The 26,439-nt window shown below is 38.6% G+C and overlaps 1 protein-coding gene across 4 annotated transcripts in view; it reads right to left on the bottom strand.

Moving 5' to 3' along the window:
• Positions 1-26,439, bottom strand: part of FAM3C (FAM3 metabolism regulating signaling molecule C) — a 59,890-nt gene that overhangs the window by 15,001 nt on the left and 18,450 nt on the right. For 3 of the 4 annotated variants that reach the window (XM_037888947.2, XM_037888948.2, XM_043550157.1), the window contains 7 exons: positions 25,472-25,501; positions 23,732-23,855; positions 10,473-10,531; positions 8,918-8,968; positions 8,133-8,217; positions 4,861-4,987; positions 1,471-3,387 (listed from right to left, as the gene is read on the bottom strand). In XM_037888947.2, the coding sequence (XP_037744875.1) occupies positions 3,298-3,387; positions 4,861-4,987; positions 8,133-8,217; positions 8,918-8,968; positions 10,473-10,531; positions 23,732-23,855; positions 25,472-25,501 (566 nt within the window). In that variant the 3' untranslated portion in view covers positions 1,471-3,297. Of the gene's footprint in view, positions 1-1,470; positions 3,388-4,860; positions 4,988-8,132; positions 8,218-8,917; positions 8,969-10,472; positions 10,532-23,731; positions 23,856-25,471; positions 25,502-26,439 lie in introns of those variants that run through there. The other variant, XM_043550160.1, reaches the window with a different exon arrangement.

Consider the following 26,439-nt stretch of genomic DNA (forward strand, 5'->3'; position numbering starts at 1 on the left):
CCTACATGCTTATGCTATTGTTTTGTACTCCTCCTCAGCAATTCATCCATATTTCTACTTTTTGTAGGATTCTTTTTTGGTTTTCAGGTAATTAAAGAGCTCCTGATGGAGCCATACTGGCCTCTTCCTATTCTTATCTTTCATTCACAGTGGGATAATCTGCAGTTGTACATTTAACACTGTCAAATTGTTTAATACATGCTCTTTAGGAGTCACATGATGGGTTAATTCATCACTCCACCAAAGTCAAGCAGCTCCCTACCTTTATCTGTGTGAACTGTCAGAAGCTTGTGAAACACTTATTGCCTCAGGACTGAATGATAATAGTATTAAAAAAAAAAATGTATGCAGATTGCATTACTTGGCTCAAACCACAAAGCACAGATTAGAACACAAACCTCTGCAGTTACTAAAACCTGTTTCTTGTACACCCTTCGACATTCAGCACATATATCCAATCTTTGGAATATCTGACAACTTAGTATGAAAACTAAGAATTGGTCTACATTACAGAATTAGGTCGATGTAAGGCAGTTTACATAGACCTAATTAGGTCAGTGTACACAATACAGCCTTATCCTGCTGATGTAAGTGCCCTACTATACCAACATAATAACTGCACCTCCATGTGAGGCATAGGGCTTATGTCGGTGTAGTTAGAGCAATGCAATGGCCGTGTAGACACTGGGTTACTTAAGTTGGCTGTCATTCTTGTCAATTTCATGCTCCATGTTGGAGCGGTGAAATTGACAAGAAAGCCTGGGGCTTGTGGTGGATTCCAGGTAGAGCCTGGATGCCCCCCAGCTTGGCTCCCCACTCTCAACCAGGTTGCTGATTGTGCTTGCTGCTGGGAGCCCTGCTGCCTCCAGGCTCCCCTGTGGGCTGGTTTCTCGTTTCCCTGAGTGGGGAGCCAGGGAGCCTGGGCAGCTGTCCCCCTCACCCACTGGGGAGGCGAGAAGCATGAGGGGGCAGCTGGGCTCCTAACAGGGAGCTGTGAGCCCTGGCTCTCAGCTCCCCATACTGCCAGTCTTCAGTTGGTGGAAGCGCTCCTGGTGAGGATGTGCATCACCAACAGAAGGAAAGTAGTGTGGACATCAGCCACCACAGTAATTACTGTGGTGGCTGTAAGTCGACCTAACATAGATCAACTTAAGTTTCTAGTGTAGACACGCCCAGTATGAATATCATATTTTGTTGGCACTCATATCAGAATAGTATTACACAGGCTAGTAAGACAATAGCCTAGAGAGATTATTCATATACAAACTGGATTTTTTTTTTAATATAGCTATATACACCACTAAGTACTGTATCTTCAGGGTTCTTTCAAATGTTATCTTGAAGAGCAATATACTCAGTCATGGAGTATTCACAGTACAAACAAATGTATTTTGCCATTACCTAAACACTAAAGTTTATACATTCGTTTTCTTGATTAATCTCACATTGTGAAATAAAGTTAGTTTCCAGTTTATAGAACGGAGGGGATTTTTACTTTATTTGATGAAAAAATATACATAGTTTGACACGTATGATGTAATCTCTCTCAAATAAGAACTAAAAATCTGCATGATATTTTACAAATAAATGGTTTCACTGTATAAGGTGCATTTATTGCTGTTCTACATTAAATTTGAGGGGAAAACATTACATAGCAGGCTAGTTGAACAGAAAACAATTCAAATTCCAGTCTTACTCATTCCTGTATTAGGAGGTGGATATTATTCTGAACAAAGTTATTATTCCCTGTATTACTTTAAAGATTTTAGTGCAAACCATTTTAAGTTTGTCTCAGAAGATACTGATTATAGAACATTCCGAGTGGCACTATTTGTGATTCATATTGAAGTTCCTAAAAAAAATTTTTTATAGTACTGCTCAAAGATGTTGACCATTTGTACTAGAACAAACAGTATAAATAGAACTCCAAGAGATTAAATAGAATTCTGCTCTAGGGCCTGTACAGTGAATGCCTGGATAGTCAGTTTCACTGTACTCACTTTGTATTCAGAAAAAGAATTCTAAGCCTGCCCTACTAAAAAATATAAGTGATTAAAAAAATTAATTTCTACAGAAAGTGTTCGGTTTTCTATTTACTCTTACATGAGCTATGGTATAAGGCCACTTTAACTTTGTCCAGTTTTTTAAAATCCATTGCTGAAAGGGATGAAGATAACAGTGTTAGCTAGTTTTTCAATACCAACTGATACAACTGATGCATATCTTAAAATGCTCTCCGTAACATCCCATCCTAAGTACTGATTGAGTATCTTGATTCACATTAGAAGTAGCACAGGTAGTAGTGAAACTGTGCATAAAATTATGTATACTAAATTAATTCCTATAAGGAAACAGCCCATTTTCTAACATGCTTCCCTCACTGGGAAATCTCGCTCCTAGGACTAGAATTAAAACCGAAGGGCATTCCATCAGACAGCTCTCTCATTCAGCTAGTTAGTACTGCTGAACAGCAGTAGGTAGAACTGAAGGTCAGGCAGCTGGTACAAAAATTGTAATAAAAACAAAACAATTGAGTCATAGAACTGTTATTAAGCCAAGTATCTTCTACAAAGTAAACACTATTTCCATGTTAAATACAAATCTTTTCAAGCTTTTTTTAAATATCATGTACAAGTATTTATATATTTACTTTTGTTTTAATAAAAAATTTATTTAATTGTGCTTCTCGTGGCTGATCTACACTGCTGTATGAAGTACGCTAATTTTGTTGATTATTATTATTGTTGATTATTAGGTTTTTTTAGGGGGGGGCTGCAAAACAAAATTCTAAAGCATTTGTACTAGAATAACTGAATAGATCTTTAATAAAAAGTGATGCTGCCACCAAAAGGCAGAGGATAAAAAAATTAAAGCTTTTTAATTTCTCACTAAAATCTACATATTCCACAAAGGTTACGGACTCAAAGCAACATTTACATTGTTATAGGACAGTACAATATCCTTCAGTATGAGCTCATTCCTTTACTGGGTACTTAATTGCTTAGCCAGTAGATCTAAAATGATTATTTACCATAGGCAAACTAAATTTTGCACTTTGAGGAATGCTGTTTAGAAATGTTTCACTGTCTTGTTTATTTTGGGCCTATTTACAAAACGATTTCTAGATGTGTTAGCAAATAAATAATTCTGATATTCAAAATGCCAATGCTCATGCGCACACCGACAAGATGGATGCATGCTTTAAAAATATTTACATAACATAGTATCTTCTTCATAGCCCTCTCCCTTATAATAGCAGAAAGTGCATTTTCTCTCACATTCTTTGTTTTGAATCGTTTAGTCTTGCTTCTGAGGGATACAGCCTTCCATCTCAACAACTTCTGGCCAGCCTTCATATTTGTTAGTATCCTTGTTGTTCTTTATATGCTACAAATAGAGAACATGAAGCCATTGTTAAAAATAAAACCATTTGTCCTGTTACCATTATAAATATTGCTAGGCTACCATGATTAAAAAAAAAATCATGCCCTCCAGAAATGCATATACATCCTTTAGCAAAGGCTACTCTTTAGGTCTGAGATAGAACTAGAGACAAAATACATTCTTTTCCCTTATCAATGACACCCATTGCAAATAACCCAAATCTTAACCCAAATCATGAACCATACAAAATCAATTACCATAATAGAATATCTGCTAATAGACATGAATTTGGAAAAGTGGATGCTAAATATAGGCTCCTTAGACCAGAGTTTCTCATGGTCTTTCCTTGCGGCCACAGCCTCCTGGGCTCCCCCCACCTTCCAGGGCCACCAGCAGTGGTTGGGCCCTGCCCCCCCTCTGGAAACACAAACTCTGGAGGTGCAGACAGCTGGTGAGTTCCCCACTTTCCCGGGGGTAGAGCAGGTAGGCTTTGGCCACGAGGCTTTGGGCTCCATCCACATGGTGGCAGGCTCTGGTTCCAGGCTCGCCACCCCCGCCATCATCCCTGTGCCCTGCTGCCTTCCTGCCCACCTCTCCATCCAGGGCTTAATTTGTCCCAGGGCTTGCCGGGGCTGAGTAAGTCAGCTATGAAAAGTGATACTAACAAACATACAAATATCACTTTTCACAGCAGAAGACTTACCAGCTCGCAAGTCTGGGGGGGGCAGCAACCAAAAAAGCAAAAGAAACAACAACAAAAAGACAAGAACATGCAAAGCACCTTATTTGTGTTTCTGTTCTGTTTAGGTCCAGTAAAGAATAGACACAAATATAAATTATATTTATTACTGAGTCTGAAAAAAACCCTACATAAATACATTTTGATTTGGCCATGTATATGTGCATATTTATTTTGTTTTTCCTAAAGTTAATTTAGTATTTTAGGAAAAACTGTCAATGCAGCCATCAGCAAGAGTTGGCCACACTCTGAGGCCACCAAAAAAATTGTTTTGAGAACCCCTGCCTTACACTGTATGTAGGCACTGAAATAAGTGTTCTATTTTCAAAAGCAACGTGAAATCATTTGGATCTGTTGCATGATAGGCATTTTTGAAAATTAGGTTACTTACTTAGGTGCCTAAATTTTGAACTTCAAACACTGATTTTTGAACGGGCCTACATGACCATATTATAGCTACTTTTTTTTTTTTTTTTAAGTAAGAAAAACTCATGTTACAGAGTTTTAGTTCATCAGTTTTAATGTAGATCTGTGCATCATTTTTCTAAGGTGCTTATCACAGCATCGTTTTGTATATTTAAAAGAAGTTAAATATTCAAATAATTTTTTGTGGAACTTAAATACTAAATATCTACTGTGATATGTTTGAGACAATGTTTGGTGTTCATATAATAGGCTAAGCCTCGGTTAGTATAAATTTACTTATCGAACTCTGAAAAGTAATATTAGCAACAAACCTGTTCAAATGGACTTTTAGTCTTAATTCCTTTTCCACCACAAAAGACCCAGTTGTCTCTAAAACCAAGGTTAGTAATAGATGTGCTTCCCAGTTCAGCAATCAGTTTCCGTGCCTCCTCATTAAGCCTTGAACAAAATGCAAAAAGTGTGTTAAATGTGAAAAATATAATACATGTAGCTAGGTCCTTTATTGCTTAGTTCACCATTCAGCTTCTAATTCACACAATACAATTTCCAGTTAGTTGATATTAGGGCTAGTGTTACAATTAGAATTGGGAATGCCTCTCTTTATGAGGCCAGGTTTCAGTGCTTGCCGTGTTAGTCTGTATCAGCAAAAAAAACGAAGGAGTCCTTATGGCACGTTAGAGACTAAAATTTATTTGGGCATAAGCTTTTGTGGGCATGAAGTGGGTTCTAGTCCATGAAAGCTTATGCCCAAATAAATTTATTAGTCTCTAAGGTGTCACAAGGACTCTTTTTTTTTTTTTTTAAATGAGGCCAGTTGATCGAATGAAATTTCTACCATTTGATGCCAAAATCTCATGTGGCCAGCACGGGGATCCAAACCTGTAAAAACGAAGGCCTCCAATCCCGCAAGGATCTATGCACATGCTTAATTTTAAGAATGTCAGTATTCCCGCTGAGTTCAGTGGGACTACTCATGTGCTCAAAATTAAGCACACATGAAAGCTTTCATAGGATTAGGCCCTAAATCTGGATCTGATCACCACCTGCTCAGCCCATATATATAGAGAACAATTTTTGGAATACTATCACTCACTCAGGTCATAAGAAGATATCAATCAGCCTTTCCAAGATAGGTCTGATAGATTGTAATCTACAATCTACCACATGAATTATTTATTATTTATATGCTTATCTCTAGGTTTTGACTTTATATTTTTGAATATTTTGATGTCATAAGCAGGCCATTAAGTCTGATCACAACTAAGTGAAAGATGAAACATATGATTGCTCAGGTCCCAATTTCAAATTAATGATGCTGCCCTTTGCCACAATTATGGCTTTAGATCTAAACAAACCAGTTATAGCAGGGAAGATACAGCGATGATGTAACAAGATACATTTTATTCCAAAATTTTTGTGAGGCAACCCTTTTTTCTCCTGCCAGCTACTATATTTTGGCCAATAATTTGGCCCGTTTTCAATTTCTGAGCACGCCACAAAACTTTTGATTACTGCTAACTAATGTGGTACAATCATATGATATGAACTCAGAATACATCACATTAAGCCAGAGCATAAAAAACTTTGGGCACACCAAATTAAGTTAATTTTGGGGCTACTTTTCTGTGATTGTACAGAATATTTAGATGGTTACATTCCACTAATACAGCTCTACAGATAAGGCACAGATTTTGTTGAAATTGTTTGCATTTACTATTACCGGGATGCAATATTGATGAGGTTTTTGTTATTCATATGAAGTTACTAGTGAACATTAGAGTCTGGTTATTGACATGGACTGCCAAAACCCACATTCCTATTGACCTGTTGAGCTTTTTTTGCTGTTGTCACACTTAGACACCAGCTCTCGCAAGTACACAGCTGGGACAAAGTACACACTGAAACAAAACAAAAGAAATCTCATATTAAGTATCATGAAAGGAAAAACAGGTAACAGACAGCTTGTCAAAAGGGGAGGGGATGGTGGAAGACACCCCTTCAAGGGTGGGGGAGAAGCAGAAGGAGATGTTGGAGGAGAAAAAGTAATAATTTTTAACTGCCTTCTTTCCCCAGCACTTTGTAGTTTGGAATAGGCAGCCACTGTTAACCCACTCTATTGTACAACCTAATTTGGGAACAGTTCAACATTATAAATCTAGGCTTCACCATAGAAAGTGGCTATTGTGCCATAATCTGCTACTGAAAGAACAGCTGGGCTGGAGAGTGATGGGTTAACAGAATTTGAAAAATATTTACAAAAAATATTTTGAATACTTAATTTTTTTCCTAATTAGGAAAAAGTTGCTCATAACTTCTTTGTTTGTTCTCATATTCTTCCACAAGGAATTATTTTTCATAGTTGAAGGACAGGTTGCATAAAACTCCCAAAAATTATTTGTAATGGCTATTTAGTTTTTAAAATGGAAACAGCAGATAACCTGTAACCTAATAGCAATAAGACATCAGAGTCTGCATTAGTTGGCTGTTGGTGAACACTTTGGTGGTTTGACTGTTTGCCTCACATCATCTCCTTGTGGAGGCCAGTTTACTAAAGCACAACCTATTGTAGCTTACTGATATAGTGCAAATGCCACCACCTCAGTCACATACAGTGGCAATTACAATACTTAAACAAAAGGGAATCAATTAACTAATAGTCATGACGACAACCTTAACTCTTGACTTATTCGCTTGTGTTGGTTTAAACAACATTTAGGACCAGAGGTTGAGAATGATGAGATGAAACCTGAGATACATGAATATTCATGTATACAATACTGAATCAACTGCACCTGCAATGTATGCACAAACTATGGACCTAATGAGTTCTTTGGTTTCATATTAACTTTATAACAAAAAAATAAACATGCACAATCTATTGATATGGTAATGGCAAACAGACAGACATTACATATGTAGTTATTTAGATGTCAAAGTTGTGCATGGAACACACTCACCGCAAAAAGGCCTTTTGATACCCAATTCATTGCGCCACTTAATCTAAAAGGTTTTATAATAATAACATCTACATACATAGCAAACTAAATACAGCAGAACCTCAGAGTTACGAACACCAGAGTTATGAACGGACCAGTCAACCACATACCTCATTTGGAACCAGAAGTACACAATCAGGCAGCAGTAGAGGGCCACACACACACACAAATACATCACAGTACTGTGTTAAATGTAAACTACTAAAAAAATAAAAGGAAAGCAGCATTTTTCTTCTGCACAGTCATGGTTCAAAGCTCTATGAAGTCAATGTTCCGTTGTAAACTTTTGAAAGAAAGAAAAGCCATAAAGTTTTGTTCAGAGTTATGAACAACCTCCATTTCCGAGGTGTTTGTAACTCTGAGGTTCTACTGTATGCTTTAATTCTGCACAGCCTGGAGTATTCACTCTTCAGGTTGCAAGATCATAAAATTAAGAAACTTTCCCATAAAGTCAATGATATTATCCCAGAAGCAAAACTTCTTCAAACATGTTTTTGGAACAGTTTAGGGTTTTTTCAATACACATATATGATAAGTATTTAAAAATGCAGGATAAGCAAAATTTACTATTTTTGGTCAATACATACTTGGTTGCACCATCATCATAGGTTCCCATTAACACTACAGTTCCATCCTGAATGGACTTTAGGAAGTCAATAAACGGTGCCACGTCTGAACAGAGACAGAATACACAGAATTACCGCAAAATGCAATTACAGTACCATACCAAATCTAGACAAGACACCTTCGGCAGTGCTAATTTAACATTGAGACATTCCTTATACATAGTTTATACATGGAGTCAAAGAAATTAAGTGGGAAAAAGATCACTAAAGCATCAGAGAAAGTATACCTTAATTCTATAGCTGCAGTTTCACCTATTCTCTTGTAATAAAATACCTGATGTTTGTTTCCATTTAAATTCAAAATGGTGGCAATACACTGAAGCTCTGGTAGCCCAGATTGGGAAAGTACTCAACATCAAATTAGTCTAGTGGGAAAAAAATAAGCCAAACGTATAACACACAAGAGCGGCGTGTTACTCATTTAGGAAACTGATTTATTAGCACTACGATAACTCTTACTAGTACAGTTTACATGCCATTTTGGCACACGATGGCTTCTTTAGTCTGCTGTCAGAATTGCCATTAGGGGGATAATTAGTCAGGAGGGCAAATGCCTTTATGTGCATGTGTATAGATAATAAAAGATATGTGTGCTTCTATTTACCTGTCCTCTCCTCATGACTATAGTAGTATCCATGAAATGACTACATAACTGCTCAATTCAAACATTTAAAATGTAATGAGAAGCGATTTATTTTTGCCATTCAAAATTATTTTTATACAAGAAACAATTCATGAACACTTACCTCCTCCCCACATGTCGAAGAACTTGGTGTCCAATGCTTGTCCTGTTTTGCCTAGAAAAAAAGCTTACATTGTGTGTCTATATCCAAAGTTCTTTTAAGAATATATTCAACATTTCATAACAACCAATCAGAGGTGACAGTATAGCTTTGAGAGCCTGCAAAAAATACCATACTAATTCTCAGCTGGTATGTTCTCTTCCATGAAAACAACACCTTTAACTTCCTGTTCCTGTACTACTATGCACAGTCAGAGACAAGACAGACAAAGAAGAGCACTGCCATCTTGGTGACAGAATTACTCAGGCAGCAGTAGAAAGAGGAGTGTTTTTTTCAGTTTTAAAGAACAGTACAAAAATGGCACATTCATACTTAAAAGACATGCTTCCTGTATCTATTTAATAAAAAAATTTAGCTTTTACTACTTTTTATCCCTATTAGCAATGAGTGTGTGGAAAACAGGGCACTTTTTGCAGCTGACTGGAAATTTCAGTCATGGCAGCTTCATTTAAATTAGAGGATTTTAATGAATTAGATATGAAAATGAATACTAAAACCAGCAGAGTAGCCTGTTACTCATTTTGATAAGAGTTTATTTTATGCTGTTCCAGTCAGTTTTTGATATGCATTGAAAATACAAAAATCTACATCTTAACTGCATTGTAGAAGACAGCAGGCCATTTCAGCTGCTCCCTACCCAACTGCCAGATTTTGGTCTCTGGTCAGGTGGAGACAGTTTAAGATTGAGGCATAAGCACATTAGCTGGATATTTCTGCTAAAATCATCATTCGTGAAATAGCTGACAAAGTTGACACTTAAATGGTCATCTTTACTACTGAAATCATGTGTGTGTGTGTCTGTCAATCACAACATATACATTTTTCACGTTTCTTTTTTTCACAATCATATGTGCAGAATTCGTCTGTTTTTTAATGAAAGCTTAAATTCTGGAACATAATCCTGTAACAAATAACATTTGGTGGAAAGTTCTGTGGCTGTGGAATCATGGCATATATTGATCCTTAGCTATGAAAGAATGAGTGATTCTATTCCGGCCTTATCAATGGAACTTTTAACTAAGCTCCACTGAAAACAAGTGTCAGAAGAATCTGGCTCACAGAATCTTTACCACTGGTGGTGGCAAATTAACAAATAAAGAACATCATTTGACTTTCTGATCACAGATTAAGTTTGGAAGCCTGGCAGTTTTTTCCATTTTACATGTAAACAGAACATATATTAGCTGATAATCATTGAAATAAAATGAACATGGAGCCCGTGAACCCATTTTACAGTAAATTTTTAGAGAAGAACTGCACTAAAACTTTAAGCTTTCCACGCTGCATTTCTAAACTAAACTATAATTAAGAGATTTTTGCACATTACTTTCAATATAAATCTGAGGGTTTGCTTCCTACGACTCCCCTCCCCCACTTTTTCTTCTCTTTCTCTCTCTGCCTCCTGGCTGTCTTTCTCCCACCCTCTCTAAATGCCTTAAGAACTATTTGGAAATGGTCTTTGAATGAAAATACTTTGCACATTTAAAATATGACTTACCATTTACCAAAGCTATATTTATTCCTCTGCCAACATTATTCTTAACACCACTCATTAAACTGAAACAAAAAAAAATGTTTACATCTGAATTATGAAAAACCTCTGAAACAAGCATTTCATATTTTAAAAAAGGCAAGACTTAAAAGTTGGTGGTAGTGAATATAAATCTGAAGTTAGGAACTGTAGAAAACTGATAAGGGAAATCAAGGGACACAAGGAGAAACCTATGGTCAGAGTTAAGGACAATAAGGAGTTTTTTAAATATAATCAAAAAGACAAAAAGAATCTGGACAATGGTATTGGTCCATTACTAGATGGAAATGGTAGAATGATCAACAACACAGAAGAGGCAGAAGTGTTCAATAAATATTTCAATTCTGTATTTGGAGGGAAAAACACAGAAAATGTAGTTTCATTATATTGTGATAACACACTTTCCATTCCACTCATGTCTCTGTAGGTTGTTAAACAGAAGCTACAGAAGTCAGACATTTTTAAAATCAGCAGGTCCAGATAACTTGCATAGAAGAGTTTTAAAAGAGCTGGTTGAGGAGTTTGCTGGACATTAACGTTTACTTTCAATAAGTCTTGGAGCACTGGGAAAGTTCCAGAAAGTTGGAAGAAAGCCAATGTTGTGCCAATTTTTAAAAGGGTTAAATGGGATGACCCAGGTAATTACAGGCCTGTCAGCCTGACATTGACCCCAGGGAAGATAATGAGCTCGGGCCGATATGGGACTCCATTAATGATGAAGTAAAGGAGGGTAATGTAATTAATGCAAATCAACATGGGTTTATGGAAAACAGATCCTGTCAAACTAACTTGATATTTTTGTTTGATGAGATTACAATTTTGGTTGATAAAGGTAATGGTGTGGAGATAATATACTTAAGACTTTTGAGTTGGTACCACACAACATTTTGATTAAAAAACTAGAACATAAAATTAACATGAAACACATTAAATTGATTAAAAAGTGGCTGATAGATCCACTTGGTGATGATTCCCCATTTACAGTTACATTTTGAAATCTGTTTCCCATGGGGTCCTGTATGGACTGGCTCTGGGTCCTACACTATTTAACAGTTTTATCAATGACCTGGAAGAAAAAGTCATTGCTGATGAAGCCTGCAGATGACCAAAAATTAGGGTAGTGGTAAAAAAAAAAAAAAAAAAAAGACAAGATTCAGAGCAATCTAGATCACTTTGTAAATTGGGAGCAAGCAAACAATATGTGTTTTAACATGGCTAGATGTAAATGTATACATCTGGGAACAAAGAATGTAGGCCATACTTACAGGATGGGGGACTCTACCCTGGGAAGCAGTGACTCTGAAAAAGATTTGGAGGTGGTGGTGGAAAATCAGCTGAACACAAGCTCCCAAATGTGACACTGTGGCCAAAAGAGCTAATGAGATCTTCAGATACATAAACAGGGAAATTTGAATAGGAATAGAGAAGCTATTTTACTTTTGCATTTGGCAATGGTGCAACCGCTGCTGGAATACTGTATCCAGTTCTGGTGCCCACAATTCAAGAAGGATGTTGATAAATAGGAGAGGGTTCAGAGAAGAGTCATAAGAATGATTAAAGGATTAGAAAACACGCATTATACTGATAGACTCAAAGGACTCAATCTATTTAGCTTAACAAAGAAAGGTGAAGGGGTGACTTGATTACAGTCTCTAAGTACCTACATGGGAAAACAAATATTAAATAACGGACACTTCAATCTATCGGAGAAAGGTGTAATGCAATCAAATAGCTAGAAGTTGAAGCTAGACAAATTCAGACTGGAAATAAGGCATACATTTTTAATAGTGAGTAATTAATAATTGTAACAATTTACCAAGGATCTTGGTGGATTCCCCATCCCTGACAATTTGTAAATCAAGATTGAATGTTTTTCAAAAATGCTCTGGGAATTATTCTGGGGAAGTTCTATGACCTATGCTCTACAAGAAGTTAGACTAGATGATCACAATCGTCTTTTCTGGCCTGGGAATCTATGATTATGCTTTTATGGAAGCTCTGAATTGAGGCCAGGGAACAGAGTCATTCATCCTTAATTGTGCCCTGTTTAACTTGGTCGGCTAACTTCTTCTATCATGTTTTTAATAGACTAACCATTTTTATATGGCTGGACTGTTAATTTTATTTCTTGATAATTTAAACAAACATTAAGTACATTTTTGGCAAGTTTATTTGTTTTAAGAAGTGGTAAGAATTAACTTAAGGACACAAAATGTTTATGGAAGTTTTATTAAAACATACAACTTTAACAAGATTTCATCTCAATATATTTGAAGTAAAAGGCAGGCACTTATGTACTAGGTCCTAGTAACTAGGATATAGTCTCTGTTCAGATAAAGATTTAAACACTTAATTTTGACCAATATAAGGACTCTATATTCTTCCAGTAATACTATGGAAAGATATGCAGAAATTAAAAAACTTAAAAGGGCTACAGTAACATTCAAGCAAAATATACGGACAGTAGTTCATAACAAGGTATGTATGTATTCAAAATTTCATGGAAAAAAACACAGTACTTTAGATCTTGTTATTAAATACAGTTTTTTGGATGATTAAATTAACAGTAGTTTTAAGGATCCATTTGCAACATTAATAATTATTTTCTGAAGGGATACTGGCCCAAATTTGGCCCAAATGTTATGCTTTTTTATAAATATACAACCAATAGAAATGTTTCCATGACCTTAAAATAAATTCCAACAAAAAAAATTTCAAATAAACATCCTCCCATGACACTGCAGAACTGTGCTTGGATATGAAAAAGTGAAAGCAACTAGTCCTGTTTTCGTTGGTCGCATGGAAGAAATGCAAAAAAGGTTAAAAAAAGCACAAAAATGAAAAAAATAAAATGAGATGTGTAAGAAGTTTCAGTACTCAAAGAGTGCAGTTACACACCCACACAATGGCAGCGATCTATGATAAAAAGTTATTTCACTGCACCCAAAGATGTGTTAGGCAGTTCAAAGAACAGACAAATAAGGACCCTGTAATGAGCAGCTAACAAGTTAGAAATAAACACAAATGAGGATGAAAACAAATGAGAGGAGCATGGGGGGGGAGGTTCAAGAAGGCTGCACAAATAAGATGCCACAGCTACTTTTAGGCTCTGATGCCAGAAAGCACTTAAGCATGTGTCTAAATTTAGGCATCTGCTTAAGTTCCATTGACTTCACAGTGAGATTTTAGGATGTGTTTACATGCTGGCCTGAATAGAGTGCTCTCCTGAACTGGGACCTCAGTTTGTGCTCACTTCTTACGGAGTACATTTTTAAATCAGTTTACTTCTCCGGTCAGTTATTTTCAGTCCAATTCTGCAAACCCCAACTAGAGAATCTGCTTCTGAAGGGCAATATCCATGCAAACACAACAGCAGCAACAAGAGCTTCAACAGAATGGCCCACTATTGTTCCCGCACACTGATGTCAAAATACCACCTATTAAAGAAGTTCTTCAATCTATGATGTAATCCACCTCTGCTGAGAGTGCAAACAAAGGCACTATTTAGTGCCAGTTTTGATAGACACCAGCTGATTTCAGATTGGGAATGAAGAGCTATCAGTTGATACTTACTTTGTCACTCTGACTGTATCTGAACCAGTAATTAGAGATGAAAGGTTCCATATTCCTCTACTAATTCCCTGAGTTATATAGTCTGCCAAGAATTTTGAGTAAAAATACAACCCACAACAGGATTTAAACTCAATAACCTTTAAAATATAAGGTTTCAGAGAAACAGCCGTGTTAGTCTGTATTAGCAAAAAGAAAAGGAGTACTTGTGGCACCTTAGAGACTAACCAGTTTATTTGAGCATAAGGTTTCGTGAGCTACAGCTCACTTCATCGGATGCATCCGATGAAGTGAGCTGTAGCTCACGAAACCTTATGCTCAAATATCCGATGAAGTGAGCTGTAGCTCACGAAACCTTATGCTCAAATAAATTGGTTAGTCTCTAAGGTGCCACAAGTACTCCTCTTTTTTTTTAAAAAAAATATAAGGCAGGCAATTTTCCGCTAGGCTACAAAGTTAAGCTTTGGTTAACACTCAGGAGGTATTTTGGCCACTGGAGGGCTTCCATATTTTTCCATTAACGCAATTGAAACATATGGCAAATGAAAATACAAATGTGAATGAAAGGGCAGTAAAGTTCTAAGTACATTCCTTAGGACATACTAAATTCTCTGTGTAGTCAAAGTTTGTGAATGTTTAATTTACCATGTTTTTATTCAACACAAAAGTTAGAAGAATTTCCCTTTAATTTGGCTATAGATTTCTTCATAAATAGGTACCTATCAAGAGAGTGTAATGTTTGAGTGATTAGATGTCCATAAAACCACAAAGACTGAAGTTACAGCATTCTGTACTGTAAGGGAAATGCACTGGATTTCCCAAATTCAATTCTTCAAGTAGATGGAGACAGGTATTTCACATGCATGTGCCCTGCACACAAGAGCCAGAGAATCATGCCTACCAGTAGTCACAGAAGAGTGGTGCTTGCGCCTCGTGGCTGTAGCCTCTCCCCTGGCTATATGAGATGGCATCATCATGACTCCCCTCAGTTCCTTCTGACTGCCTGCGACTAGAGTCAGAGCTCGTGTGGTTTTTAACCTCACAATTCATCTCTCTCTTTTAGACACTTATTCTAGTTGTATATATTGTAGTTAGTATCATCAGGGAAAAACTCTCACCAGGATTCAAACATTGTCTGTTGCGTGAGGGAACAATCCCCAATACAACCCCACACTCAGTGTTGCTTCGCTTAGGTGAAGCCTATGTCAAGGAACTGTGTTTATTTGCAAATCATTCACAAAACACAATAAGGTGGCAAGGGATCTTCACTTACAGCAGCAGCTTCTCAAATAGGCCATGTGGCCTGCATCAGCACTGAGGTCTGTGTGGGATTGGAGGTCACCCTCAGGTTCAGAGTGCGCTGATGTTTTGCACTTTGGAGCCGGCAACTCTCCAAAGAGGCAGAGAAGTCGCTCTCTGTCTAGTACACCAAGGAAAAGGTTTCATAATACCAACCAAGACCACTGCAGGCCTCATGAAGAGTCTTCCTCCTCCTCCAGAAAGAGTACAGATTGGCACAGCATTACTGCTGGCACGCAGCATGAAGCAGGCCCTTCCTATTGCTCCCTCTAGCAGGTAGGGAGATGAGATCCCCATACCATCGACTCCGGCTCCGGCCCTGGGGGGTCCGTTGAATCCAGTATTGACAAAGGTTGTGATGGCACCAGCTGTTTTCACATCGGCAGCATATCAGGCACCAATGGACCTCCTCTGCCTTTCTGTCCTGAGCTCTCTATTGGCCCAGAATTTAGGCCAGGCTACGACATTTACAGCCCTGCTGTCTGGATAGGCTTTTGAACCCTTGGGTCCGTGGGCACTGCATCCAGACATTCTCCATGCTGCAGACTGTAGAAGCAACGCCAGCACTGGGCTCAGCACAAGGGACCTCCTCAGCTCTTTGGCATGCTGCCGTGGCAACACTCTCTGCCCTCCACCTCCGCTGACTTGAGAATCAACATCACCTTCGGCACTGGAAACAACGGAGGTGCACTTGGTGCCAGCAGTACCATTTCCACCAGCAGCACTGGTCCCTCCTTTGCTCTGGGCGACAGATTGATCAAACCGCAACTTCAGCGTTGGCTCTATCCTTATTCCCATAATCCCGAGACTCCTCAGTGTCCAGGTCAGGATTCTCCTCCTGATCTCCATCGCAGATTGCCAACCACGAAGCATTGCTGTCCAAGTATGATTTTGTAAATTAGTCAGCCATGTCGAAATTTGCAGACCAGCTGCCTGAAACCTCCAGGGATGTTTTGGGCGTTTATCCTGGAGGACTGCTTAGTGGCCAAGGCGGCACTACAGTCTGCGCTATACAGCGCAGACACTTAAGCCAATCTAATGGCCTTGGTGGTGACTATGAGAAGGTCATCCTGGCTGCAGAGTTCTGGCATTGCTCCAGACATGCAGCAGGCCATAGAGGTCTTGCCCTTTGATGATGGGCTGCTTTTTTTTAAGATAAAATGGATGAAACTCTGCACTCTTTCAAGGATTCTAGGGCTACCCTATATTCCTTGTGCAGGGGCTGCACCAGCAATGCAGAGGCGCTATTATAGTGGACCACAGCAGCAGCAATGGTACTGCCTGCAACACCCCTTCGGGCAGACTTTCCCTCCCATGAGAAAGCAGGACTACCCCAGAAAGGGGCTCAGGTCCCAGATGCAGAAGCATCCAGGGCCAGGATTAGGCCAGTCCACACATCCTCCCGTGGCAGCTACCACGTGCCCATTTTTACTCACCGGTCTGGAATAGTGGTCCAGTCATGACTTCTAAAAGTCCTCCCTAATCAGGGACAGCCTCGCTCATTTTCTCAGTGTTTGGGATTCGATTACTACCGACAGTTGGGTCCCAAGCACTATCAGACTGGGCTATGCTATACAGTTCCTCTCCACACCTCCTTCCCACCCTCTTTATGTTTTTAGGGGCCCCTTTTATGAGATACTACTCCTCAAGCAGGTCCAGTCTCTTCTGGCTTTGGGAGCAGTGGAAGAGGTTCCTCCGGAATAACAGGGTCAAGGTTTTTACGACCAGTATTTTCTGGTTCCCAAATCCAAAGGAGGGGTAAAACCTATCCTCAACCTCTGCAACCCTAAGAAATATATCAGACACATGAAGTTCCGAATGGTCAACTATCCTCCCTGCATTCTCTCAGAATGATTGGCTTGCTGTTCTGGACCTTCAAGACACTTATTTCCAGTGGCGATTTTCCTGAGCAACAGAAGATGTCTCTGGTTTGTCATGAGGAATTATTACTTTCAGTACCTGGTCCTGCCTTTTGGTCTGTCTTCTGCCCCCAGGTTATTACCAAATGTATGGTCATAGTGACAGTGTAACTCACAAAGAAGGGAATCCATGTCTTCCTGTACCTGGATGACTGGCTAACAAAGGGTAAGGCCAAAGAAGAAGTCCTTTCTTATGTATGCATTACACTGCGCTTACTCAATCATCTGGCTCTCACCCGAAATACTGGGAAGTTAATGTTGTTCCACACTCACAAAATAGAGTTCACTGGGGGCCCTAATAGACTCTACAAGTTTGAGAGTGTTTTTGCCAACTGTTTCCAGACAATTTGTTGCCTTTGTCTCAGTCTGCAGTCTCAACCTTCCATGACAGTTTGGATGTGTCTGAGGCTCTTGGGCCATATGTCAACATGCATGCAGTTGGTTCAATTTCCAAGGTTATGCCTTCACCCTCTTCAAAACTCCAGGACAGTTTACCATCCAACCCTTCACACCTTGGATAGGTTGGTCCTCGCCTCCCTCCATTCATCCTGACTCCTTGCACTGATGGACGGTTCAGGCCATATACAATGCCTGCCACGCTTCCCTAGACCTCATCAAGTGTTCAGAGTTTCACATACTTGCCAACAATACCACTGCAATATATTACATGAAGAGGCAGGAGGGAGCACACTCCAGAGTGTTTTGCCAAGAGACAATCAGATTATGCCAATTCTCCAAGTCTGAATCAAAGAGCGTACCTGTCAATAGCTAATCATTTGCCTGGAGTCCAGAATCATCTCATGGACCATCTCAGCAGGAATTTTTCCCTATGTCACGAGTGGCCCCTGAAGCCCAGTGTTCTGGCAAATCATTTTTGTGGCTTGGGGCATCCTGTTTGCTACAAGGGACAACAGGAAATGTTATCCGTTCTGCTCTCGAGCGGTCCTCAGTCTGGGCTCCCTGACCGCCTTTCACATCAGCTGGCAGTTGACTCTCCTGTATGCTTTCCCTCCGATACTGATCATTACACAGGTCATCCTGTGACCATCCACAGCTGAAAATGGATCAGGCCAAGGTCATCCTCATTGCCCCAGTGGCACTTTTTTGGTCCTCTTGCTATGTTTTTATTAATTGATTAATTTTATTAATTGATTTAACTGGGACTTGGTCCTGCTTCGAGCAGGGGGTTGGACTAGATGACCTTCTGGGGTCCCTTCCAACCCTGATATTCTATGATTCTATGATTTGGGGGTATACATTTAAATTCAGCCTCTATTATGGTAAGGTGTCAAGAAACTATCTCTGCATCTCGTCCTGAGGTGACGTAGCCAGTCAATATGGGGATAGCTGAAATCCCCAGTACTGAGTTTATTTTTATAGCCTCTCTAATCTCCCTGAGCATTTCACAGTCACTATCACCATCCTGGTCAGGTGGTCAGTAGTATATCCCTACTGTTATATACGTTTTTCAAGCATAGAATTACTATCCATAGAGAATCTATGGTACAGTTTGATTCATATAAGATTTCTACTTCGTTTGATTCTACGCTTTTTTTTCCCACATAAAGTGCCACTCCCCCACCAGCATGCACTATTTTGTCCTTCTAATATATTTTATACCCTGGTAGGATCATATTCCATTGATTATCCTCATTCCACCAAGTTTATATGATGCCTATTATATCAATATCCTCATTTAATACGAGGTACTCAAGTTCACCCATATTTGTATTCAGTACCTCTTGTTGTAGTTGAAGTGTCTAGCACTTGCCAGAACACAGCTAAAACTGCAGTAACTCAGAAATAGTCTCTGCTTTCCTCCAGTAATTACCTAATCTGTTCTCTGGTCAGATTAAAAACAAGTGACTAATTTCAATAAAGAAAGATTAACTATTTAGGGAATTTAACAACCAAACATTCTACTTCAGTATAATATTACTGGAACATAGCAAACAATTGTTTTCTACTAGACCAAAACTGCCTTCAGGGATCAATTGTAGAAAGAGATATGACAGTATTCTGCAGTAATCATTCGGACCAATCCAGTACTGATATAATGAGATGCAAGGTTTTGGGAATCATCTCATCTCATACTTACATGGATCTTGAACTGCACCAGCTCTACGGGAAAACTGTATTTTCCCCCAAAATTGCCAAACATCCAAAAGAAAATTTCCTAATGAAATTTACTCTGAAATGTCAACAGATTTTGGACCTCTGCGTAAAGCAAGTAGCATTCATTTATGTTTAATGTTCATTTACTTCTGTAACAGTGCTATTCAATTTGACTTGCTTTATTAGCTGGCTGTTGGATGTTTGCTGTACAGTAACTCCTTACTTATCATCTAGGTTAATGTTGTTTCACTGTTATGTTTCTGATCAGAACATGCGCGTTTAAAGTAGCGCAATGCCCCCTTATAACGTTGTTTGGCAGCCTCCTGCTTTGTCCACTGCTTGCAGGAAGAACAGCCCGTTTGAGCTAGCTGGTGGGGGCTTGCAAGCAGGGTGGGCCGGCAGACCACTATCAGCTCCCCTAAGTTCCCTGTGTGGCAGCCACCCAGCAGGCTATCAACTGCCAGGCAGTTCAGGTGTCCCTCCCCCTACTGCCATGTGCTGCTCCTGCCCTCTGCCTTGGAGCTGCTCCCGGGAGCCTCCTGCTTGCTGTGCAGGGGGGAAGAAGAGAGTTGCTAATGCCAGGTGTCCTCTTCCCCCCAGCTCCTGTACCCTATCTCCACAGGGCAGCAGGGGAAGGACGGGATACACAACAGGACTGAGGATGGAGGGAGCTTGCTGGCAGCAACTGCTGTCTCAACTTGCTGATCTACTTTAAAAGGCAGTGTACTTAGAGTGTACTTAAAGGGGCAATGCGCATCTCTCACAGACACGGTGTCTCTCTCTCTCTCTCTCACACACACACACCCCCCCCCGAGGGTATGTCTATCTCTCTGTGCCATGATGTGTGTCCTTCCTCTATTTGTGCCGCCTTGTAGAGTGTGAGGCTACATTAACAATGGGTTAACCCTTGAGCGTTCAGCCAAGTGCTAGTTCATCATTTAGCAGTAAGACATTCCCTGGGAAATATCCCACTCTCTTCCACCCTGACTCCACCACCTCAACCAAGCTTCACAATCATCATTGCTGTGCACAGTATTAAACTGTTTAAAACTTATACTTTGTCTGTGTGTGTTTGTGTGTGTATACACATAACTACAACATTAAGCAAGGAGTTGCTGTACAAACAAATCTGAATAATCACCTGAGCACAGATAACGAAGGGCAATTTGAAGCAACCATAAAACAGCTGCATTATCTAAAATGAATTCTTGCAAACTGGCTAGATCTTTCTCCTCACCCTCCAGGTGGCAGCAGCAGTCATAAGCATGTACAAATGTAACACTGAATTTCTCACAAGAGAGCAGCAGCTTGTTGGTTTTAGAATACTAATCCAAACTTCGAGTCAACATATTATGTGGGCTTCTAAAATGTAAGTCAAAGGCATTGCATTCAAAAACAAAGACGTCTATAAATCTATAAATGTAGATTCTTAATTGTGTATATAAAACCAAGAGATATTAAAAAGGTACCCTCATAGGAAGTTAGCAGAGAATACTTTTTGCCAAAAAAGTGTACAGTAAATTGATGCAGAAGATCCCATACACATGATGCAGGATAATAGTACATCATACAAACAGAATTATTAAGTTATTTGTTACTAAGAAGTGCCTCCGGTTTTTTATCACCTGTTCCAGAGGTGAATCTGACACAATTACAGTAGAAGCTCTGCCAAACAAATCAACACACATACCACTCCTTATTTAACTATTTGAGATTAAAAAATAAAAATAAAAAAACAAACAGCTAATATGATGTACATATATAGCATTTCATCTCTGGCTTTCCAAAAATCTTTTCAAATATTTTGCCTCAAACACCTTGAGAAGTTGGTAAATTTTATTACATCCATTGTATAGACTGGTAGACTGAGGGACCAAGGGATTAGATTAATTGCCCAAGGTCACAAATTGAGTCACTGACAAGATTGGAAACATAACCCAGTAGCCCTTCCTAGTTCTGTGCTATGAGACTACACTCCCTTTTTACACACATAACATAATGTTGTGTTAAGCTTGAAAATACATAATAAAGATTTTTTTTCCCACTACAAAAGGTTTTTTTTCTCCTGCTGAAAATAGCTCACCTTAACGGATCATTCTTGTTATAGTGGGTATGGCAACACCCATTTTTTCATGCTCTGTGTGTGTGTGTGTGTGTGTGTGTGTAAATCTTCCTACTGTATTTTCCACTGCATGCATCCGATGAAGTGGGTTTTAGCCCACAAAAGCTTATGCTCAAATAAATGTGTTAGTCTCTAAAGTGCCACAAGTACTCCTCGTTCTTTTTGCTGATACAGACTAACATGGCTACCACTCTGAAACCTCAAACCATCTTGATTCTCATCTTGATGGATCCCAAGCACTTTAGAAACTACTTTTTATATGACTCTATATAAAACAATATTGGGACCACTCACTCCTCCCCAAGAAAATTAGGGCACTTCTGAGGCAGAACGCAGCATTCACTCAGCAACATTAGATAACAGGGTTTTCGGAGGGAATTAAAGAATAATTTCCTCAACTACGCAAGGAATTTTAAAGGAGAATTTTAGGCTGACAGATATAACTACCTAAGTTAAAGTTTGGTCAAGAAACTGAAGTTAACACTTCTGCTCCACTGAAAGATTTCAAGAGGGTTGTGTCTCATTTGAAAGAGGCGAAGTATTACGCTTGCTGCCTAGCTAAAAAAGAGGGGGGCAACTCCGAAAGAATCCAGTTATACCAACCATAATTAGTTTCATGTTCTGGAACTGACTTATTTCATAAGTACCTGTTTGCTGACTAAGTTCTAAGGACAATTATAGCACTGAACTTTAATGAATGTGGCTGGCCAGCCACTTAACCAAGTTTCATAGTTTGTTTAAAGTCCAGTTCGGCAGGGCAGTGAAAAAACTAGCCAAACTGGATCTTAAGCAGTCTAACCAACTTGCTGAGTCAGTGGTGGGTATAGTACTGGCTGTGCAAGGAAGGGTTGAAGGAACATCTGTCCATAGTTAAGCATGTTAACTGTCCGTCTATTCTTCAGCATGTTAGCTTAGTATATTCCAGCCTCAATGAATCTGTGTTACTAGAGTTAAGTGATCATGACAGGGTACAGTCTTGAAGACAAAGCCAATCCTTTGGCTCAAATGCTTCTAATCTTACAAAGTCTCTTTAAACACAGTATACTCTGATGACAATCTAGTCCTCTACTTGAAATTATGTTGTAGTTAAATTGTCATCTGCAGCAGAATACATTGTGTTATGATGGTCACTGAAAAATTGCCAGTTATTTTGGAACAACTCTGCATAGTTTGACATAGACATATTGGAATTATGCAGCACCAGAATAGTGTGCGCTGGGAGAATTATACCGTACAATTATATAGCACAATTATACTGTGCTATTTTAAAGCCAACCTTCACATGAATGCTGATTAATTGTGACTGGAATAAACAAAGTTCTTAGTAGTTGTAGCAATACCAAAAATCCGTTTGCAATGCAATTTATTCAGAAACTGAGCTGGTAAGCTGTAATCTATAAAGTCACATGTACTCTATGGGGTAAAATCAAGGGTAATCATGATGTAAGAAGTGAGACTGTCTGGAACAAAATTAGCACACTGATGAAGTAATCCAATTAGTTTAATATTAAGGAACACAAATAGCTCAGGCATAAAACAGATTTTGTATTTTTAAAAGGGCTGCATTAAAAAACTACTAAGTTTTTATTCAATTTAATAACCTCAAAGAATACAATTTTTCAAACGTTCCCCTACAGTGCATGCAACCCAACCTTTGCAGCAAGGAACTAGTGGATATAAAAAGTGAAAGTTACTAGAAACGGAAACAAAAGTGAAATTCATTAGTCTAATATTATTAATCAAAATAAGTGAATTTACTGTAAATAGTGAAAAGTGAATTGGATTTTTAAAATTTAGGTTTAGTAATTTAAGATACCAGCAAAATGTAATTACCTTTTTATTATTAAAATATCTGTCTTTTTACCCTGTCAGGGCTCTTTTAAAGAAATGCTAAAAATATATTTTATCTGTCATTGGCCTGATGGAGTTTAAAAAGTATTTTGCAAACCATAACAATTCCACAATACAATCCCTCATACAGCTAGCGAGTGTCAAAAAGTACATGAAAAAAGTGTGTTTGCACCAATTCAGATATTTGTTTGCATATTAAACTAAAGAGTAAACCACAAAATGTTCTATTTACTTCAGCAAAACAATCAATACGTTATAGTCTGAATTCAAGAGATTCTGACTGAGCAATTATCCAAAATAGATTTTAAAAAGGTACATACAGATAATCTGCCAGATAAGCAAATACTTACACATTATCTTCTACACAAATTTTTGGCCCAACTACGTTGGCTGCTCCACTTGCCATTTTGAAGGCAAAGTGCTTTTCAGGACAAGCTTTCGAAATCCCACATTTATATCTGGGTGGTTTTGTAGCTTTAGAAAGGAAATAAATACGATTTAGATATGACAGTAAATAAAAAAATCTAAGGAAAAGGTGGAGGGAAGTCACAAATAATCTCAGCCTATGTAGAGACACAAGGTGGGTGAGGTAATATCCTTTATTGGACCAACTTCTGTTGGCGAGACAGACGAGCTTATGAGCTTACACAGAGTTTAGCCCTTGAGGAAGAGCACTATGTAAGCTCAAAAGCTTGTCTCTCTCACCAACAGAAGTTGGTCCAATAAAGGATATTACCTCACCAACCTTGTCTCTCATATATTCTGGGGTCAACATGGTGTCAACAGTGCATAACTCAGACTGTATACTCAATTCTGGGAAAAAGCACTTCACAAACATTCATTTAATCTCACTTGTGAGGTAGGTGCATATCTCCTTTTTATAAATGGAGAAACAGATACAGAAAAATTATGGACCTGATCCAAAACCCACTAAAGTCAACGGGAATCTTTCCATTAACTTCTGTGGGCTTTAGATCATTCCCTAAATGACTTGCCTGAAGTCACATCAGAATTTTGCAGCAGAGGTAGAAACAGAACTTACATCTCCCAGATTCCAGTCCTGTGGCACATGAACACACACAACTTTTCTCCTTGTTTAAATAATGTAACAAAATCATCTTGAATCAAGTGCTTAAAAGTAGATCCCTGCATAGATACAAATTTATATCCGCAGATACAAATTAGTATCTACAGAACCACAACTGCGAAAGCAGCAGAACGTGGGGCCGCTGCCCCCAGGAACCAGCACCCCGTGCCGGCAGCTTCTCCCATGCGGCTGTACCACCCCGAGTCCTGCCCCTGTCCCTTCCACGCAGAGGTCTGCATGACTGCGTCTCCTGTCTGAGGTCTGTACAGCCGTGCCGGAGGACAGGGCTGGGGGCGGTACCGCTGTGTAGGAGGAGTTGCCAGCAGGCAGCCCCACGTTCTGCTCCTTTTGCAGCTGTGCTTCCAGAGAGAGTCCTGTGGTACCGCAGATATCAATTTATATATGCAGATATCCGCATTTGCGGATATAAATTTGTATCTGTGCAGGGCTCTACTTAAAAGCTGGGACAGAAGATTTTCAGGGAACGGTTTGGTCACCTTTTTAAGGGCTATCAGGAACCCTCTTCAAAATGTATTAATACTCAAGAGCCGCATCATATATCCTTCATAAGAAACTTATTTATATTTTGATTAATAAATAAATAAATACCAGTTAGTGTAATCTGTCTCTATCCAGGAATAAAAGTAAACTTATTTCCCACATATCCTATCTTGTACTTGACCAAAAGAGCACAAAGAAAATACTGATCAATACACACATGGAACTGCAGCTTAAATACTGTATATGTAACAGTAAAATTAATTAGGTACAATATCACAAACCATTAAAATACCTATTCTGACATATGCTGATCTAACAAATGCAATTCTCTGGTTAAACATGAAACAGTCTTCTACTTTGAATCTATTCTCATTGCATTTTTATGCGCAGGTGGCAATTTTCATATCAAAGTGACAGTCAGTATTTAAAAGTCACAGCAATATTGTATATACAGACAAAAGTAAATACACACTGCAGTAACTGTGGCATATGAAATACTTACGGCGTGCAGCTGCCTCCAATGCTGATCTAGCTAAAAACACAGAAGAAAGTTTTTAAAAAACTTTAGTTACAATGTTTTTTTAAAAAGCTTTAGTTACAATGATATTTCATTTGTAAAGTGTTTATAATCCCATTAATTTGGTCTTTTGCAGATCTATAAAAATATGTTTGATTGTTTATGATACTCCATTTAATACCTCCCACCATCATATTCAAATATAAAGCACAAACATTTACAGTAAGAGACACACAAATTAAGGGGCCAAATTTTGAAATGCAGTCTAACATTTTGTGCTTCAAGTTTTGGTTGGCCAATTTCAGATACAGAGGATTTGGTAATAGATATGTTGAGCTCCCAGAGATCCCTGAAGTTGTAGGTGCTCAATCCCTCTTGAAAAAAAATCAGAGTGTAGGTGTCTAAATTTGAACTTGACAAAAAATAATTGACTACCCCATAAGTACTTAGCACATATTCAGGGTGAAGTGGTCCCTTAGAATATGCGTTAACTACTTATGCTAAACTAACTGTTTGATCTTGTATTTAGCTATGACACACAAGTAACTTTCCCAGGCCTGAAAAAAAGCTGTGTAGCGTGAAAGCTTGTCTCTCTCACCAACAGAAGTTGGTCCAATAAAAGATATTATCTAACTCACCTTGTCTCTCAAACTTCCTGGGACCAACATGACTACAATCACACTGTGCACTCTTGTTATACCCTCAGTCTAAAGACCATTTGACTAAAACCACAAATACTATTGAACATGATCTGTGCATGAATACAATCTTGTTTATATTTTGAATGTGAACTTCTTAAGCTAAAATATTCACATTAAAATTTGTAAATATTAATATTTTACCTTTTAATGCAGAACATAAAAGTATATTCTTAAAAACATGAATTCTTCTGGAACATGAACATGCAAGGCTAACCATGGAAAGAGCGTGTAGCACTTAATCTGTATTCAAGG

Source organism: Chelonia mydas, chromosome 1 (genome assembly GCF_015237465.2).
Source record: "Chelonia mydas isolate rCheMyd1 chromosome 1, rCheMyd1.pri.v2, whole genome shotgun sequence".
NCBI classification, from domain to species: Eukaryota; Metazoa; Chordata; order Testudines; family Cheloniidae; genus Chelonia; species Chelonia mydas.